Here is a 22,883-nt window from a genome sequence, read left to right on the forward strand (position 1 = left end):
GGAGTCTATGGGTAGAGACTTTAACATTGGAGTCTATGGGAGACTTTAACATTGGAGTCTATGAGAGACTTTAACATTGGAGTCTATGGGAGACTTTAACATTGGAGTCTATGGGAGACGTTAACATTGGAGTCTATGGGAGATTTTAACATTGGAGTCTATGGGAGACTTTAATATTGGAGTCTATGGGAGACTTTAACATTGGAGTCTATGGGAGATTTTAACATTGGAGTCTATGGGAGACTTTAACATTGGAGTCTATGGGAGACGTTAACATTGGAGTCTATGGGAGATTTTAACATTGGAGTCTATGGGAGACTTTAATATTGGAGTCTATGGGAGACTTTAACATTGGAGTCTATGGGAGACTTTAACATTGGAGTCTATTGGAGACTTTAACATTGGGAGACTTTAACATTGGAGTATATGGGAGACTTTAACATTGGAGTCTATGGGAGACTTTAACATTGGAGTATTTGGGAGACTTTAACATTGGAGTCTATAGGAGACTTTAACATTGCAGTCTATGGGTAGAGACTTTAACATTTTAGTCTATGGGAGACTTTAACATTGGAGTCTATGGGAGACTTTAACATTAGAGTCTATGGGAGACTTTAACATTGGAGTCTATGGGTAGACACTTTAACATTGGAGTCTATGGGAGACTTTAACATTGGAGTCAATGAGAGACTTTAACATTGGAGTCTATGGGAGATTTTAACATTGGAGTCTATGGGAGACTTTAACATTGGAGTCTATGGGAGACTTTAACATTGGAGTCTATGGGTAGAGACTTTAACATTGGAGTCTATGGGAGACTTTAACATTGGAGTCTATGAGAGACTTTAACATTGGAGTCTATGGGAGACTTTAACATTGGAGTCTATGGGAGACGTTAACATTGGAGTCTATGGGAGATTTTAACATTGGAGTCTATGGGAGACTTTAATATTGGAGTCTATGGGAGACTTTAACATTGGAGTCTATGGGAGACTTTAACATTGGAGTCTATGGGAGACTTTAACATTGGAGTCTATGGGAGACGTTAACATTGGAGTCTATGGGAGATTTTAACATTGGAGTCTATGGGAGACTTTAATATTGGAGTCTATGGGAGACTTTAACATTGGAGTCTATGGGAGACTTTAACATTGGAGTCTATTGGAGACTTTAACATTGGGAGACTTTAACATTGGAGTATATGGGAGACTTTAACATTGGAGTCTATGGGAGACTTTAACATTGGAGTATTTGGGAGACTTTAACATTGGAGTCTATAGGAGACTTTAACATTGTAGTCTATGGGTAGAGACTTTAACATTTTAGTCTATGGGAGACTTTAACATTGGAGTCTATGGGAGACTTTAACATTAGAGTCTATGGGAGACTTTAACATTGGAGTCTATGGGTAGAGACTTTAACATTGTAGTCTATGGGAGACTTTAACATTGTAGTCTATGGGAGACTTTAACATTGGAGTCTATGGGAGACTTTAACATTGGAGTCTAAGGGTAGAGACTTTAACATTGGAGTCTATGGGAGACTTTAACATTGGAGTCTATGGGTAGAGACTTTAACATTGGAGTCTATGCGAGACAGAAACTTCATAGTTTTGCTGTCCGTATTGAAACGGCTGTACGCCGTATGGGACCTAAAAACTCAATTTCCCTGTACAGGAAAGCTGGGTTAAGCCGTGTGGGTTAAGTCGTGTGGGTTAAACCGCGGTGCGTTGACCGTCTCCACCTTTGTAAATCCACTGCTGGATGGATCAACGTTTCACCCCCCCACACACACCCCACGACATCGAAGGGAGCCTCCTCCCTCCTCGTGCGCGTCTCACTAACTGCGCGGCCGTGAGAATTTGTTTTTGTTGCGCGGTGACGTCATCGAGCTGGTTACGTCATCGCGTTGCTTCGCGTCATCGACAAGCTAAACGCGGCGACGTCACCGCGCACCGCCGATTTTGACAACTTTATTGGTAGCGCGGTGCCGGGACCCTTGTGGCGTGACGATTTGCGTGTAACTTTATTGGTCATTCACACCCGCGAGGAGTCGCAGCCGAAGAGGCGGCTAAGTTTTTTACGCGGATTCTTACCGGGTAAGGAAATCGACGTTCTCGGTGGACCATCGCGGACGATGTAGTCCGTCATTTAAGATGTTTGAACGAGGGTTATTTTTTTTAATTTCAATATAAAAAAACCGCAACTTTTACCTCATCGCCCTCCACGTGCGGAGTCGCCGGCCTCGCCTGATTCCCGCAGCCGGACAGCCCGACGTAGGCCTCGGGCGGCTAAGGCCACGTGGAGGGGGCGGGGGTGCTGTCTCGTGCGCTGTATTTCACGCGCGCGTGTTTAATGTTCCTATGTTTGTGAGACGTCAAGCGGTCTGTTTGCTGCGCTTTAAGTCTCCGGTTGTGCATTTGCTATGAAGCGGCCACGAATCCTCGTGTGTAAATCGGCGTTCCGAGTACGTGGGGCGGTGGGGTGGGGAGCGGTGGTGTCGAGTTCGACTCCCGCTCACGGCCACCACCAACACCACCGGTGACGATTATCAGAACCGGTTGCTGGTGCCTCGCCTAGGTCGACTCAGCCTCAAATGAGTAACCCGGTGCGGTGTGCAGTGAACATCGCCACTGGGGGAGACAAAGGCGGCCGGGCGCGGTGCTGGCCACCCACCCCCTCGTGTGCCGTAATAGGCGCTGCTGCGCCTCGCTAACAGCACTTGCCCCAACAGTTTGTTGAGGCTACACGGGGGATCTTTGTCTGTTTTTGTGCGTTCAAGTGGGGAGCGGTGGCGCAGTGATCAGCGCACTGCGCCGATAAACTCCGGCAAGCAAACCCAAGTCCCATTGAGGCTTTGGACAACGTTTACAGCCCTGCAAGAGATAGAGGTGGAAATTCCTCCTTCCTATGGCGGGAGCGGCTGAATTTATGGGACAACCACTGTTGACTCCCCCCCTCCCCTCCAAAAAATAGTGATGGTACTCAAGTTTATCGACCCCAGAGGGAGGTGTGGTGATTGGCTGAGTCAATCCCTCCCCGACAGGGAGAATATCTTTAGTTCGATCTCGACCCTGACGCCTGCTGCTGTATATTTGGAGTTTGCGTCTCTCTCATCATCATCATCACGGTGGCTGAGATGTTAACTACCTCGCCTGGTGTGCAGGAGGTCGTGGGTTCGATCTCGACCCTGATGCCTGCTGCTGTGTATTTGGAGTTTGCGTCTCTCTCTTTCTCTCCCTGTGGTCGCGTTGATTTTTTTCTCCAGGTCTTCCGATTTTTCCCTCCATATTTATCCCACCAGTCACCCCACTCACAACTAGACAGGTTAGCCCAGCAGTTACCCCACTCACAACTAGACATGTTAGCCCAGCAGTCACCCCACTCACAACTAGACACGTTAGCCCAGCAGTCACCCCACTCACAACTAGACACGTTAGCCCACCAGTCACCCCACTCACAACTAGACAGGTTAGCCCACCAGTCACCCCACTCACAACTAGACAGGTTAGCCCAGCAGTCACCCCACTCACAACTAGACATGTTAGCCCAGCAGTCACCCCACTCACAACTAGACAGGTTAGCCCAGCAGTCACCCCACTCACAACTAGACAGGTTAGCCCAGCAGTTACCCCACTCACAACTAGACATGTTAGCCCAGCAGTCACCCCACTCACAACTAGACACGTTAGCCCACCAGTCACCCCACTCACAACTAGACATGTTAGCCCACCAGTCACCCCACTCACAACTAGACAGGTTAGCCCAGCAGTTACCCCACTCACAACTAGACAGGTTAGCCCACCAGTCACCCCACTCACAACTAGACAGGTTAGCCCAGCAGTCACCCCACTCACAACTAGACAGGTTAGCCCACCAGTCACCCCACTCACAACTAGACACGTTATCCCACCAGTCACCCCACTCACAACTAGACATGTTAGCCCAGCAGTCACCCCACTCACAACTAGACATGTTAGCCCAGCAGTCACCCCACTCACAACTAGACAGGTTAGCCCAGCAGTCACCCCACTCACAACTAAACAGGTTAGCCCAGCAGTCACCCCACTCACAACTAGACATGTTAGCCCAGCAGTCACCCCACCCACAACTAGACAGGTTAGCCCAGCAGTCACCCCACTCACAACTAGACAGGTTAGCCCACCAGTCACCCCACTCACAACTAGACAGGTTAGCCCAGCAGTCACCCCACTCACAACTAGACACGTTAGCCCAGCAGTTACCCCACTCACAACTAGACACGTTAGCCTAGCAGTCACCCCACTCACAACTAGACACGTTAGCCCACCAGTTACCCCACTCACAACTAGACATGTTAGCCCACCAGTCACCCCACTCACAACTAGACACGTTAGCTCACCAGTCACCCCACACACAACTAGACACGTTAGCCCACCAGTTACCCCACTCACAACTAGACACGTTAGCCCACCAGTCACCCCACTCACAACTAGACACGTTAGCCCAACAGTTACCCCACTCACAACTAGACACGTTAGCCTAGCAGTCACCCCACTCACAACTAGACACGTTAGCCCACCAGTCACCCCACTCTCAACTAGACACGTTAGCCCAGCAGTCACCCCACTCACAACTAGACAGGTTAGCCCACCAGTCACTCCACTCACAACTAGACAGGTTAGCCCACCAGTCACTCCACTCACAACTAGACAGGTTAGCCCACCAGTCACCCCACTCACAACTAGACACGTTAGCCCAGCAGTTACCCCACTCACAACTAGACACGTTAGCCTAGCAGTCACCCCACTCACAACTAGACATGTTAGCCCACCAGTTACCCCACTCACAATTAGACAGGTTAGCCCACCAGTCACTCCACTCACAACTAGACTGAACTCCCATGTTAAACTGGACAACTCCCATGGTAAACTAGACAACTTCCATGGTGAACTAGACAACTCCCATGGTAAACTAGACAACTTCCATGGTGAACTAGACAATTCCCATGGTGAACTAGACAATACCCATGGTGAACTGGACAACTTCCATGGTGAACTAGACAACTCCCATGGTAAACTGGACAACTCCCATGGTAAACTGGACAACTTCCATGGTGAACTAGACAATTCCCATGGTGAACTAGACAATACCCATGGTGAACTGGACAACTTCCATGGTGAACTAGACAACTCCCATGGTGAACTAGACAACTCCCATGGTGAACTGGACAACTCCCATGGTGAACTAGACAACTCCCATGGTGAACTAGACAATACCCATGGTGAACTGGACAACTTCCATGGTAAACTAGACAACTCCCATGGTGAACTGGACAACTCTCATGGTGAACTGGACAACTCCCATGATGAACTAGACAACTCCCATGATGAACTGGACAACTCCCATGGTGAACTGGACAACTCCCATGGTGAACTAGACAACTCCCATGGTATTCGCTTGCAGTTACTTAGCTAATTTAGAATTGACCTCACAATGGACAATCGGTGAAAGCGTTGATGTTCATTGTTATTACATTTAGTGCTAGGACCAGGCAAGGCGTGCGGGAGGGGAGGGGGGGGGTTCCCACTCGGATGAGATGACTCATCTCTGGTCTGTTCAGGTCTCATCGCGTTACATGAAACCAACCCTCGACCCTTGCGATGGCGTTTTGTGTTTTTTTTTGCAGGGTTCGCGATGGAGGCGTTGGTGGCTCACGACAGCTTCCTGATGCGTCTGGCGAAGAGAAGCGCAGCTCCAGCTGTGACTGGGACCCGGACTCACACACAGCATGGTGACACACACACACAGCATGGTGACACACACACAGCATGGTGACACACACACAGCATGGTCACACACACACACAGCACAGTGACACACACACAGCATGGTGACACACACACAGCATGGTGACACACACACACAGCATGGTGACACACACACAGCACGGTGACACACACACACAGCATGGTGACACACACACAGCACGGTGACACACACACAGCATGGTGACACACAGCATGGTGACACACACACAGCACGGTGACACACACACACAGCATGGTGACACACACACACAGCATGGTGACACACACACACAGCACGGTGACACACACACACACAGCATGGTGACACACACACAGCACGGTGACACACACACACAGCATGGTGACACACACACAGCACGGTGACACACACACAGCATGGTGACACACAGCATGGTGACACACACACAGCACGGTGACACACACACACAGCATGGTGACACACACACACACAGCATGGTGACACACACACACAGCACGGTGACACACACACACAGCATGGTGACACACACAGCATGGTGACACACACACACAGCACGGTGACACACACACAGCATGGTGACACACACACACAGCATGGTGACACACACAGCACGGTGACACACACACAGCACGGTGACACACACACAGCATGGTGACACACACACAGCATGGTGACACACACACAGCATGGTGACACACACACAGCATGGTGACACACACAGCATGGTGACACACACAGCATGGTGACACACACACAGCACGGTGACACACACACAACATGGTGACACACACACAGCACGGTGACACACACACAGCATGGTGACACACACACAGCACGGTCACACACACACAGCATGGTGACACACACACAGCACGGTGACACACACACAGCATGGTGACACACAGCATGGTGACACACACACAGCATGGTGACACACACACAGCATGGTCACACACACACACAGCACAGTGACACACACACAGCATAGTGACACACACACAGCATGGTGACACACACACAGCACGGTCACACACACACAGCATGGTGACACACACACACAGCACGGTCACACACACACAGCATGGTGACACACACACAGCACGGTGACACACACACAGCATGGTGACACACAGCATGGTGACACACACACAGCACGGTGACACACACACAGCATGGTGACACACACACAGCATGGTCACACACACACACACACAGCATGGTGACACACAGCATGGTGACACACACACAGCATGGTGACACACACACACAGCATGGTGACACACACACACACAGCACGGCACACACACAGCATGGCACACACACACAGCATGGTGACACACACACAGCATAGTCACACACACACAGCATGGTGACACACACACGCAGCACGGTCACACACACACACAGCATGGTGACACACACACAGCATGGTGACACACACACAGCACGGTGACACACACACAGAGCACGGTGACACACACACAGAGCACGGTGACACACACACACAGCATGGTGACACACACACACAGCATGGTGACACACACACACAGCATGGTGACACACACACAGCATGGTGACACACACACACAGCACGGTGACACACACACACACAGCATGGTGACACACACACAGCATGGTGACACCCACACAGCATGGTGACACACACACACAGCATGGTGACACACACACACACAGCATGGTGACACACACACAGCATGGTGACACACACACACACAGCATGGTGACACACACACAGCATGGTGACACACACACAGCACGGTGACACACACACAGCATGGTGACACACAGCATGGTGACACACACACACAGCATGGCACACACACACAGCATGGTGACACACAGCATGGTGACACACACACAGCACGGTGACACACACACACAGCATGGTGACACACACACACAGCATGGTGACACACACACACAGCATGGTGACACACACACACACAGCATGGTGACACACACACAGCATGGTGACACACACACAGAGCATGGTGACACACACACACAGCATGGTGACACACACACACAGCATGGTGACACACACACAGCACGGTGACACACACACAGCATGGTGACACACACACAGCACGGTGACACACACACAGCACGGTGACACACACACACACAGCACGGTGACACACGCACACAGCACGGTGACACACACACAGCATAGTGACACACACACAGCATGGTGACACACACACACAGCATGGTGACACACACACAGCATAGTGACACACACACAGCATGGTGACACACACACAGCACGGTGACACACACACAGAGCACGGTGACACACACACAGAGCACGGTGACACACACACAGAGCACGGTGACACACACACAGCATAGTGACACACACACAGCATGGTGACACACACACACAGCATGGTGACACACACACAGAGCACGGTGACACACACACAGCACGGTGACACACACACAGAGCACGGTGACACACACACAGCATGGTGACACACACACAGCATGGTGACACACACAGCATGGTGACACACAGCACGGTGACACACACACACAGCACGGTCACACACACACACACAGCATGGTGACACACACACACAGCATGGTGACACACACACAGAGCACGGTGACACACACACAGCACGGTGACACACACACAGAGCACGGTGACACACACACACAGCATGGTGACACACAGCACGGTGACACACACACACAGCACGGTCACACACACACACACAGCATGGTGACACACACACAGCACGGTGACACACACACACAGCATGGTGACACACACACAGCACGGTGACACACACACACAGCACGGTGACACACACACAGCATGGTGACACACAGCATGGTGACACACACACAGCATGGTGACACACACACAGCACGGTGACACACACACACAGCATGGTGACACACACACAGCACGGTGACACACACACAGCATGGTCACACACACAGCATGGTGACACACACACAGCATGGTGACACACACACACAGCACGGTGACACACACACAGCATGGTGACACACACACAGCATGGTGACACACACACAGCACGGTGACACACACACAGCATGGTGACACACACACAGCACGGTGACACACACAGCATGATACACAGACAGCATGGTCACACACACACACAGCACGGTGACACACACACAGCACGGTCACACACACAGCATGGCACACACACAGCACGGTCACAGCTATTGCTGTTAGTAGCGAGTAGCAGCGCCTATGAAGGCCGGCACGGCACACGAGGGGGTGGGTGACCAGCACCACGCTCGGCCGTCTTTGTCTCCCCCGGTGGCGATGTTTTACACACCGCACCAAGGGTACTCGTTTGAGGCTGAACCGACGTAGAGGAGGCCCAGGACTGGTTCCGCTAACCGTCACCGGTGCGGGCCGTGAGCGGGAATCGAACCCGGGTCTTCGCCGGGTTAGCGGCTCAGCGTAGCGCTAACCGCTGCGCCACCGCTCCCCATTTGCATTGACACACAAAGACAAAGATCCCCCATATAGCCTGAACAGACCGTTGGGGCAAGTGTCGTTAGCGAGCAGCAGCGCCCGTGAAGGTCGGCACGAGGTGGGAGGGGGTGACCAGCACCACGCTCGAGGCACTCGCACGTCAACTCAGGACCTGGGTTCGAGCCCTATGTTCAGGCGTCTCTCTAGGAGGTTCACGATGGCCGCTTGTCACCCCCCCCCCCCCCGCCAGGTGGAGCGAGGTTGACCCCACAGAGCCCGGAGTGCCACGCGGGGAAGAGGCGGAAGGTGGAGGAGGTGGCGGCAGGGAAGAAGACCCCGGGGACGGCGGCGGCGGTGGCGGTGGTGGTGGGGAGGAGCGTGGACGGGCGCAGTGAGGGTAACGGTGGGACGGCTGAGGCACCGATCCGGGGGACAGCGTCATCACCGTCGTCATCGGCGTCATCAGCGTCATCAGCGTCATCAATAACGTCATCATCAGCGTCATCACCGTCATCATCAGCAGCATCGTCATCAACAGCGTCGTCATCAACAGCGTCGTCATCAACAGCATCGTCATCATCAGCGTCGTCATCAGCGTCGTCATCATCAGCGTCATCACCGTCATCATCAGCGTCGTCATCATCGGCGTCATCAACAACATCATCAGCGTCATCAATAACGCCATCATCAGCGTCATCACCGTCATCATCAGCAGCATCGTCATCAACAGCGTCGTCATCAACAGCGTCGTCATCAACAGCGTCGTCATCATCAGCGTCGTCATCAGCGTCGTCATCATCAGCGTCGTCATCATCAGCGTCGTCATCATCAGCGTCATCACCGTCATCATCAGCGTCGTCATCATCGGCGTCATCAACAACATCATCAGCGTCATCAATAACGCCATCATCAGCGTCGTCGTCATCAGCGTCATCACCGTGATCATCAGCGTCGGCGTCATCATCAGCGTCGTCATCATCAGCGTCGTCATCATCAGCGTCGTCATCATCAGCGTCGTCATCATCAGCGTCGTCATCATCAGCGTCATCACCATCATCATCAGCGTCAGCGTCATCATCAGCGTCATCATCAGCGTCAGCGTCATCATCAGCATCGTCATCATCAGCGTCGTCATCATCAGCGTCGTCATCATCAGCGTCGTCATCATCAGCGTCGTCATCATCAGCGTCGTCATCATCAGCGTCGTCATCATCAGCGTCGTCGGCGTCATCAACAATATCATCAGCGTCATCATTAACGTCATCATCACCACCGTTATCACCATCATCAGTGTCATTAGCATCATCATTAGCATCATTATTGTCAGCGTCACCATTATAATTATCACTTCAGCATCGTCATCAGCGTCATCAGCTGTGTCAGTATGAGCATTGTGTAGATGTGCTGTAGTGTGCTGTCGTTCTGTAGGCGTGCTGTGGTGCTGTGGCCGTGGTGCCGTAGGAGTGGCGTGGTGCTGTAGGTGTGGTGCTGTAGGCGTGGTGCTGTAGGCGTGGTGCTGTAGGCGTGGTGCTGTAGGCGTGGTGCTGTAGGCGTGGTGCTGTAGGCGTGGTGCTGTAGGCGTGGTGCTGTAGGCGTGGTGCTGTAGGCGTGGTGCTGTAGGCGTGGTGCTGTAGGCGTGGTGGTGTAGGCGTGGTGGTGTAGGCGTGGTGCTGTAGGCGTGGTGGTGTAGGCGTGGTGGTGTAGGCGTGGTGCTGTAGGCGTGGTGCTGTAGGCGTGGTGCTGTAGGCGTGGTGGTGTAGGCGTGGTGCTGTAGGCGTGGTGGTGTAGGCGTGGTGGTGTAGGCGTGGTGCTGTAGGCGTGGTGCTGTAGGCGTGGTGCTGTAGGCGTGGTGCTGTAGGTGTGGTGGTGTGGCCGTGGTGCCGTAGGAGTGGCGTGGTGCCGTAGGCGTGGTGCCGTAGGCGTGGTGCCGTAGGCGTGGTGCCGTAGGTGTGGTGCCGTAGGCGTGCTGCCGTTGGTGTGCTGCCGTAGGGGTGGTGCCGTAGGTGTGGTGCCGTAGGTGTGCTGCCGTTGGTGTGCTGCCGTAGGGGTGGTGCCGTAGGTGTGGTGCCGTAGGCGTGCTGCCGTTGGTGTGCTGCCGTAGGCGTGGTGCCGTAGGTGTGGTGCCGTAGGCGTGCTGCCGTTGGTGTGCTGCCGTAGGGGTGGTGCCGTAGGTGTGGTGCCGTAGGCGTGGTGCCGTAGGCGTGGTGCCGTTGGCGTGCTGCTGTAGGGGTGGTGCTGTAGGTGTGGTGCCGTAGGTGTGCTGCCGTAGGCGTGGTGCCGTAGGCGTGGTGCCGTAGGCGTGGTGCCGTAGGCGTGGTGCCGTTGGCGTGGTGCCGTAGGTGTGGTGCAGTAGGTGTGCTGCTGTAGGTGTGCTGCTGTTTGTGTGATGCTGTAGGTGTGGTGCTGTAAGTGTGCTGTGTCACTGCAGGCTCTGCGCTGGCCATGCTGAGACTTCGACTCCAGGAGAAGGCAGCAGAGATGAAGAAACCGCACAGAAGAGTGAGACTCCATCACCACCATCAACTTCATCACCACCATCAACTTCATCACTACCATCAACTTCATCACCACCATCAACTCCATCACCACCATCAACTTCATCACCACCATCAACTCCATCACCACCATCAACTTCATCACCACCATCAACTCCATCACCACCATCAACTTCATCACCACCATCAACTCCATCACCACCATCAACTCCATCACCACCATCAACTTCATCACCACCATCAACTCCATCACCACCATCAACTTCATCACCACCATCAACTCCATCACCATCAACTTCATCACCACCATCAACTCCATCACCACCATCACCACCATCACTACCATCACCACCATCACTACCATCACCACCATCACCACCACCATCAACTTCATCACCACCATCACCACCATCACCACCATCAACTTCATCACCACAACCACCATCACCACCATCACCACCATCACAACCATCACTACCATCACCACAACCACCATCACCACCATCACCACCATCACCACAACCACCACCATCAACTTCATCACCACCATCACTACCATCACCACCATCACTCCCATCACAACCATCACAACCATCACTACCATCACAACCATCACCACAACCACCACCATCAACTTCATCACCACCATCACCACAACCACCACCATCAACTTCATCACCACCATCACCACCATCACAACCATCACCGCAACCACCATCACCATCATCACCACCATCACTACCATCACTACGATCACCACCATCACCACAACCACCATCACCACCATCACCACCATCACTACCATCACAACCATCACCGCAACCACCATCAACTTCATCACCACAATCAACTCCATCACTACCATCACCCCCATCACCACCATCACCACCATCAACTTCATCACCACAACCACTACCATCACTACCATTACTACCATCACCACCATTACCACAACCACTATCACTTCCATCACCACCACCATCGCAACCATCATCACCACCACCATCACCACCAATACCATCTAGAACATCACGACCATCACCACCACCATCACCAATACCATCTAGAACATCACGACCACCACCATCACCATCATCACCATCTAGAACATCACGACCATCGCCACCACCATCACCACCAATACCATCTAGAACATCACGACCATCACCACCAATACCATCTAGAACATCACCACCATCACCAATACCATCTAGAACATCACGACCATCACCAATACCATCTAGAACATCACCACCATCACCAATACCATCTAGAACATCACGACCATCACCACCACCAATACCATCTAGAACATCACCACCACCACCAATACCATCTAGAACATCACGACCATCACCACCACCAATACCATCTAGAACATCACCACCACCACCATCACCACCAATACCATCTAGAACATCACGACCATCACCACCAATACCATCTAGAACATCACAACCATCACCACCACCACCAATACCATCTAGAACATCACGACCATCACCACCACCACCAATACCATCTAGAACATCACCACCACCATCACCAATACCATCTAGAACATCACGACCATCACCACCAATACCATCTAGAACATCACCACCACCTCCATCACCACCAATACCATCTAGAACATCACGACCATCACCATCACCACCAATACCATCTAGAACATCACCACCACCACCATCACCACCATTACCATCTAGAACATCACGACCATCACCATCACCACCAATACCATCTAGAACATCACGACCATCACCACCACCATCACCACCAATACCATCTAGAACATCACGACCATCACCACCAATATCATCTAGAACATCACGACCACCACCACCACCATCACCACCAATACCATCTAGAACATCACGACCACCACCATCACCACCATCACCAATACCATCTAGAACATCATGACCACCACCACCACCATCACCACCAATACCATCTAGTACATCACGACCATCACCACCAATACCATCTAGAACATCACGACCACCACCACCACCATCACCACCATTACCATCTAGAACATCACGACCATCACCACCACCACCAATACCATCTAGAACATCACCACCATCACCAATACCATCTAGAACATCACGACCATCACCACCACCACCATTACCATCTAGAACATCACGACCACCACCATCACCACCAATACCATCTAGAACATCACGACCACCACCACCACCATCACCACCAATACCATCTAGAACATCACGACCACCACCATCACCACCATCACCAATACCATCTAGAACATCATGACCACCACCATCACCACCAATACCATCTAGAACATCACCACCACCACCAATACCATCTAGAACATCACGACCATCACCACCACCAATACCATCTAGAACATCACCACCACCACCATCACCACCAATACCATCTAGATCATCACGACCATCACGACCACCAATACCATCTAGAACATCACGACCATCACCACCAATACCATCTAGAACATCACGACCATCACCACCACCACCAATACCATCTAGAACATCACGACCATCACCATCACCACCAATACCATCTAGAACATCACGACCATCACCACCACCATCACCACCAATACCATCTAGAACATCACGACCATCACCACCACCACCAATACCATCTAGAACATCACGACCACCACCATCACCACCAATACCATCTAGAACATCACGACCACCACCACCATCACCACCAATACCATCTAGAACATCACGACCACCACCATCACCACCATCACCAATACCATCTAGAACATCACGACCACCACCATCACCACCAATACCATCTAGAACATCACCACCACCACCACCACCAATACCATCTAGAACATCACCACCACCACCATCACCACCAATACCATCTAGATCATCACGACCATCACGACCACCAATACCATCTAGAACATCACCACCATCACCACCATCACCAATACCATCTAGAACATCACCACCACCACCAATACCATCTAGAACATCACGACCATCACCAATACCATCTAGAATATCACCACCACCACCAATACCATCTAGAACATCACGACCATCACCACCACCATCACCACCAATACCATCTAGAACATCACGACCATCACCATCACCACCAATACCATCTAGAACATCACCACCACCTCCATCACCACCAATACCATCTAGAACATCACGACCATCACCATCACCACCAATACCATATAGAACATCACCACCACCACCATCACCACCATTACCATCTAGAACATCACGACCATCACCATCACCACCAATACCATCTAGAACATCACGACCATCACCACCACCATCACCACCAATACCATCTAGAACATCACGACCATCACCACCACCATCACCACCAATACCATCTAGAACATCACGACCATCACCACCACCACCAATACCATCTAGAACATCACGACCATCACCACCACCATCACCACCAATACCATCTAGAACATCACGACCATCACCACCACCATCACCACCAATACCATCTAGAACATCACGACCATCACCATCACCACCAATACCATCTAGAACATCACCACCACCATCACCAATACCATCTAGAACATCACGACCATCACCAATACCATCTAGAACATCACCACCACCACCAATACCATCTAGAACATCACGACCATCACCATCACCACCAATACCATCTAGAACATCACCACCACCACCATCACCACCATTACCATCTAGAACATCACGACCATCACCATCACCACCAATACCATCTAGAACATCACGACCATCACCACCACCATCACCACCAATACCATCTAGAACATCACGACCATCACCACCAATACCATCTAGAACATCACGACCACCACCACCACCATCACCACCAATACCATCTAGAACATCACGACCACCACCATCACCACCATCACCAATACCATCTAGAACATCACGACCACCACCACCACCATCACCACCATTACCATCTAGAACATCACGACCATCACCACCACCACCAATACCATCTAGAACATCACCACCATCACCAATACCATCTAGAACATCACGACCATCACCACCACCACCATTACCATCTAGAACATCACGACCACCACCATCACCACCAATACCATCTAGAACATCACGACCACCACCACCACCATCACCACCAATACCATCTAGAACATCACGACCATCACCACCACCACCATTACCATCTAGAACATCACGACCACCACCATCACCACCAATACCATCTAGAACATCATGACCACCACCACCACCATCACCACCAATACCATCTAGAACATCACCACCAATACCATCTAGAACATCACGACCATCACCACCACCAATACCATCTAGAACATCACCACCACCACCATCACCACCAATGCCATCTAGATCATCACGACCATCACGACCACCAATACCATCTAGAACATCACGACCATCACCACCAATACCATCTAGAACATCACGACCATCACCACCACCACCAATACCATCTAGAACATCACGACCACCACCATCACCACCAATACCATCTAGAACATCACGACCATCACCACCACCACCAATACCATCTAGAACATCACGACCACCACCATCACCACCAATACCATCTAGAACATCACGACCACCACCACCACCACCATCACCAATACCATCTAGAACATCACGACCACCACCATCACCACCATTACCATCTAGAACATCACGACCATCACCAATACCATCTAGAACATCACCACCACCACCAATACCATCTAGAACATCACGACCATCACCACCACCATCACCACCAATACCATCTAGAACATCACGACCATCACCATCACCACCAATACCATCTAGAACATCACGACCATCACCATCACCACCAATACCATATAGAACATCACCATCACCACCATTACCATCTAGAACATCACGACCATCACCATCACCACCAATACCATCTAGAACATCACGACCATCACCACCACCATCACCACCAATACCATCTAGAACATCACGACCACCACCACCACCATCACCACCATTACCATCTAGAACATCACGACCATCACCACCACCACCAATACCATCTAGAACATCACCACCATCACCAATACCATCTAGAACATCACGACCATCACCACCACCACCATTACCATCTAGAACATCACCACCATCACCAATACCATCTAGAACATCACGACCATCACCACCACCACCAATACCATCTAGAACATCACCACCATCACCAATACCATCTAGAACATCACGACCACCACCATCACCACCAATACCATCTAGAACATCACGACCATCACCACCACCACCACCATTACCATCTAGATCATCACGACCACCACCATCACCACCAATACCATCTAGAACATCACGACCACCACCACCACCATCACCACCAATACCATCTAGAACATCACGACCACCACCATCACCACCATCACCAATACCATCTAGAACATCATGACCACCACCATCACCACCAATACCATCTAGAACATCACCACCACCAATACCATCTAGAACATCACGACCATCACCACCACCAATACCATCTAGAACATCACCACCACCACCATCACCACCAATACCATCTAGATCATCACGACCATCACGACCACCAATACCATCTAGAACATCACGACCATCACCACCAATACCATCTAGAACATCACGACCATCACCACCACCACCAATACCATCTAGAACATCACGACCATCACCACCACCATCACCACCAATACCATCTAGAACATCACGACCATCACCACCAATACCATCTAGAACATCACCACCACCTCCATCACCACCAATACCATCTAGAACATCACGACCATCACCATCACCACCAATACCATCTAGAACATCACCACCACCACCATCACCACCATTACCATCTAGAACATCACCACCACCTCCATCACCACCAATACCATCTAGAACATCACGACCATCACCATCACCACCAATACCATATAGAACATCACCACCACCATCACCACCATTACCATCTAGAACATCACGACCATCACCATCACCACCAATACCATCTAGAACATCACGACCATCACCACCACCATCACCACCAATACCATCTAGAACATCACGACCATCACCACCACCATCACCACCAATACCATCTAGAACATCACGACCATCACCACCACCACCAATACCATCTAGAACATCACTATCACCGTCACCACCGTCATCACCATCACCACCACCACCACCTCCCCCCGTCCCCGTGTCGCCCACCGCAGCCCGCCGGTGCCCCAGGCTGCGGCAGCGCCACGACCGCCGACACGGCAGGCGAGCGGCGCTTGCGTCGCCAGGAGGGGCGGCGACGCAAGAAGGAGCAGCGGCGGGAGCAGCGAGCCAAGATCCAGGACAAGAAGTCCGGCCGCCGCCGCCGCCGTGGCGGCTCGGGGGCCGTGGTGGCTGCGCCGGATGACCGGGCCGGAGCCGGAGCCGGAGCTGAAGCCGGAGCCGGAGCCGGAGCCGGAGCCGGAGTTGCGGCCGGAGTTGGGGCCAAAGCCGGTGCCGGAGTTGGGGCCAAAGCCGGAGTTGGGGCCAAAGCCGGAGCCGGAGTTGGGGCCAAAGCCGGAGCCGGGGCGGGAGCCGGAGGCGAGGGACGGCCGAGAGGCGGCGTGCCACCGCGGAGGGCCGGGGCCGGCGGGAAGGAGCCGGAGCCGGGTGTCGGCGATCCATCCCGGAGTTCCACCGGAACCGGACCGGACGGGAGACCGGAACGCGGCGCTGCGGCCAAAGTCGGCGGGAAAACGTTGAAACGCGAAGTGCGGGCGACAGCGGCGGCGGCGGCGGAGTCGGCGAGCGGCGAGGGAGCGACGGGGAAACCGGCCGGCGGCGGTGCCGGCGTCGCCAAGAAGGGGGCCCTGAATTTCAGCCGCCTGACGTTCGACGGCGCCGAGGGGGACAGGGAGGGGGTGGGGGGGGCGCCCCGCACACGAGCGGAGAAGCGCCGGGCCCAGCGGGCGGCGTCCATCGGCGGGTTTACGCCGCTCACCGGGAAGAACTACAAACAGCTGCTCGCCCGGTGAGCCACCATCACCACCACCACCACCGCCACTGCCATCGCCACCACTACGATTAGCATCACCACCATTATCATCACCACCAGCCCTAGCATCACCACCGCCACTGCCATCGCCACCACTACGATTAGCATCACCACCATTATCATCACCACCAGCCCTAGCATCACCACCGCCACTGCCATCGCCACCACTACGATTAGCATCACCACCATTATCATCACCACCAGCCCTAGCATCACCTCCATTATCATCACCACCAGCCCTAGCATCACCACCACTACGATTAGCATCACCACCATTATCATCACCACCAGCCCTAGCATCACCACCGCCACTGCCATCGCCATCGCTACGATTAGCATCACCACCATCGCCACCACGATCACCGTTAGCATCACCACCATTATCATCACCACCAGCCCTAGCATCACCACCATCGCCACCACTACGATTAGCATCACCACCATTATCATCACCACCAGCCCTAGCATCACCACCATCGCCACCACGATCACCGTTGGCATCACCACCACTACCGGTACCACCACCATCGCCACCAACAACCACACCGCCACCGCTACAACCACCATCAACGTAGTTCTAGATTTGAAGCTTTCGTGACTGCAAGGATCCATACTCTTTGACTTTACCGAATAGAACCAAAGAGTATCAACATAATTGTTGTTGGTGATAGTGATGGTGACAGTGGTGGTGATAGTGATGGTGACGGTGATAGTGATGGTGATAGTGATGGTGATAGTGATGGTGACAGTGATGGTGACAGTGATGGTGACAGTGATGGTGATAGTGATGGTGACAGTGATGGTGATGGTGGTGATAGTGATGGTGACAGTGATGGTGACAGTGATAGTGATGGTGACAGTGATGGTGACAGTGACGGTGACAGTGATGGTGACAGTGATAGTGATGGTGACAGTGATGGTGACAGTGATGGTGGTGATGGTGGGGTCAGGGTGGAGCAGAGGGTGAATGCTGTGAAAGCGGCTCGTGAGAGAGGGGAGGAGGAGGTGGCAAGACGTGTGGAGGAGAAGCAGCGGTGGAGCAACGCCCTCTACAAGGCACAGGTGGCTGCTGCATCAACAACATCAACATCAACAACAACATCAACAACATCGTCATCATCAGCAACATTAACAACATCATCAACAACATCATCATCGTCATCAACATGAACATCGCCAATATCAACAACATCATCGTCATCAACACGAACATCACCAATATCAACAACATCATCGTCATCAACAAGAACATCACCAATATCAATATCATCATCGTCATCAACAAGAACATCACCAATATCAACAACATCATCGTCATCAACACGAACATCGCCAATATCAACATCATCATCGTCATCAACACGAACATCGCCAATATCAACAACATCATCGTCATCAACACGAACATCAACAATATCAACATCATCATCGTCATCAACACGAACATCACCAATATCAATATCATCATCGTCATCAACAAGAACAACACCAATATCAACAACATCATCGTCATCAACACGAACATCGCCAATATCAACAACACCATCATCGTCATCAACACGAACATCGCCAATATCAACAACACCATCATCGTCATCAACACGAACAAATATCAACAACATCAGCATCGTCATCAACACGAACATCGCCAATATCAACAACACCATCATCGTCATCAACACGAACAAATATCAACAACATCAGCATCGTCATCAACACGAACATCGCCAATATCAACAACATCATCATCGTCATCAACACGAACATCGCCAATATCAACAACAACATCATCATCGTCATCAACACGAACATCACCAATATCAACAACATCATCATCGTCATCAACACGAACATCGCCAATATCAACAACATCATCATCGTCATTAACACGAACATCGCCAATATCAACAACACCATCATCGTCATCAACACGAACATCACCAATATCAACAACACCATCATCGTCATCAACACGAACATCACCAATATCAACAACATCATCATCGTCATCAACACGAACATCGCCAATATCAACAACACCATCATCGTCATCAACACGAACATCACCAATATCAACAACACCATCATCGTCATCAACACGAACATCACCAATATCAACAACATCATCATCGTCATCAACACGAACATCACCAATATCAACAACATCATCATCGTCATCAACACGAACATCGCCAATATCAACAACACCATCATCGTCATCAACACGAACATCACCAATATCAACAACACCATCATCGTCATCAACACGAACATCACCAATATCAACAACATCATCATCGTCATCAACACGAACATCGCCAATATCAACAACACCATCATCGTCATCAACACGAACATCGCCAATATCAACAACACCATCATCGTCATCAACACGAACATCACCAATATCAACAACATCATCATCGTCATCAACACATCATCATCGTCATCAACACGAACATCACCAATATCAACAACATCATCATCGTCATCAACACGAACATCACCAATATCAACAACATCATCATCGTCATCAACACGAACATCACCAATATCAACAACACCATCATCGTCATCAACACGAACATCACCAACATCAACAATATCATCATCGTCATCAACACGAACATCACCAACATCAACAATATCATCATCGTCATCAACACGAACATCACCAATATCAACAACATCATCATCGTCATCAACACGAACATCACCAATATCAACAACATCATCATCGTCATCAACACGAACATCACCAATATCAACAACACCATCATCGTCATCAACACGAACATCACCAATATCAACAACATCATCATCGTCATCAACACGAACATCACCAATATCAACAACATCATCATCGTCATCAACACGAACATCACCAATATCAACAACATCATCATCGTCATCAACACGAACATCACCAATATCAACAACACCATCATCGTCATCAACACGAACATCACCAATATCAACAACACCATCATCGTCATCAACACGAATATCACCAATATCAACAACACCATCATCGTCATCAACACGAACATCGCCAATATCAACAACATCATCATCGTCATCAACACGAACATCGCCAATATCAACAACACAATCATCGTCATCAACACGAACATCACCAATATCAACAACAACATCATCGTCATCAACACGAACATCGCCAACATCAACAATATCATCATCGTCATCAACACGAACATCGCCAATATCAACAACACCATCATCGTCATCAACACGAACATCACCAATATCAACAACAACATCATCGTCATCAACACGAACATCGCCAACATCAACAATATCATCATCGTCATCAACACGAACATCGCCAATATCAACAACACCATCATCGTCATCAACACGAACATCGCCAATATCAACAACACCATCATCGTCATCAACACGAACATCACCAATATCAACAACAACATCATCGTCATCAACACGAACATCACCAATATCAACATCATCATCATCGTCATCAACACGAACATCGCCAATATCAACAACAACAACATCATCGTCATCAACACGAACATCACCAATATCAACAACAACAACATCATCGTCATCAACACGAACATCACCAATATCAACAACACCATCATCGTCATCAACACGAACATCACCAATGTCAACAACATCATCATCGTCATCAACACGAACATCACCAATATCAACAACACCATCATCGTCATCAACACGAACATCACCAATATCAACAACACCATCATCGTCATCAACACGAACATCACCAATATCAACAACATCATCATCGTCATCAACACGAACATCACCAATATCAACAACATCATCATCGTCATCAACACGAACATCGCCAATATCAACAACACAATCATCGTCATCAACACGAACATCACCAATATCAACAACAACATCATCGTCATCAACACGAACATCGCCAACATCAACAATATCATCATCGTCATCAACACGAACATCGCCAATATCAACAACACCATCATCGTCATCAACACGAACATCACCAAT

General features: G+C 50.7%; 1 protein-coding gene across 1 annotated transcript in view; it reads left to right on the top strand.

Moving 5' to 3' along the window:
- The first annotated feature begins 1,897 nt into the window (after positions 1-1,897).
- LOC116957463 (uncharacterized) overlaps positions 1,898-22,883 on the top strand; it is a 28,415-nt gene continuing 7,429 nt past the window's right edge. Inside the window, exons 1-6 of the mRNA XM_076056145.1 lie at positions 1,898-2,098; positions 5,668-5,772; positions 9,527-9,679; positions 11,705-11,775; positions 18,037-18,830; positions 19,805-19,916. Of these exons, the coding sequence (XP_075912260.1) occupies positions 5,676-5,772; positions 9,527-9,679; positions 11,705-11,775; positions 18,037-18,830; positions 19,805-19,916 (1,227 nt within the window). The 5' untranslated portion in view covers positions 1,898-2,098; positions 5,668-5,675. The remainder of the gene's footprint in view (positions 2,099-5,667; positions 5,773-9,526; positions 9,680-11,704; positions 11,776-18,036; positions 18,831-19,804; positions 19,917-22,883) is intronic.

The sequence above is a fragment of the Petromyzon marinus genome, chromosome 74 (genome assembly GCF_048934315.1).
Source record: "Petromyzon marinus isolate PM22_M1 ecotype Great Lakes invasive population chromosome 74, UKy_Petmar_22M1.pri1.0, whole genome shotgun sequence".
NCBI classification, from domain to species: domain Eukaryota; kingdom Metazoa; phylum Chordata; class Hyperoartia; order Petromyzontiformes; family Petromyzontidae; genus Petromyzon; species Petromyzon marinus.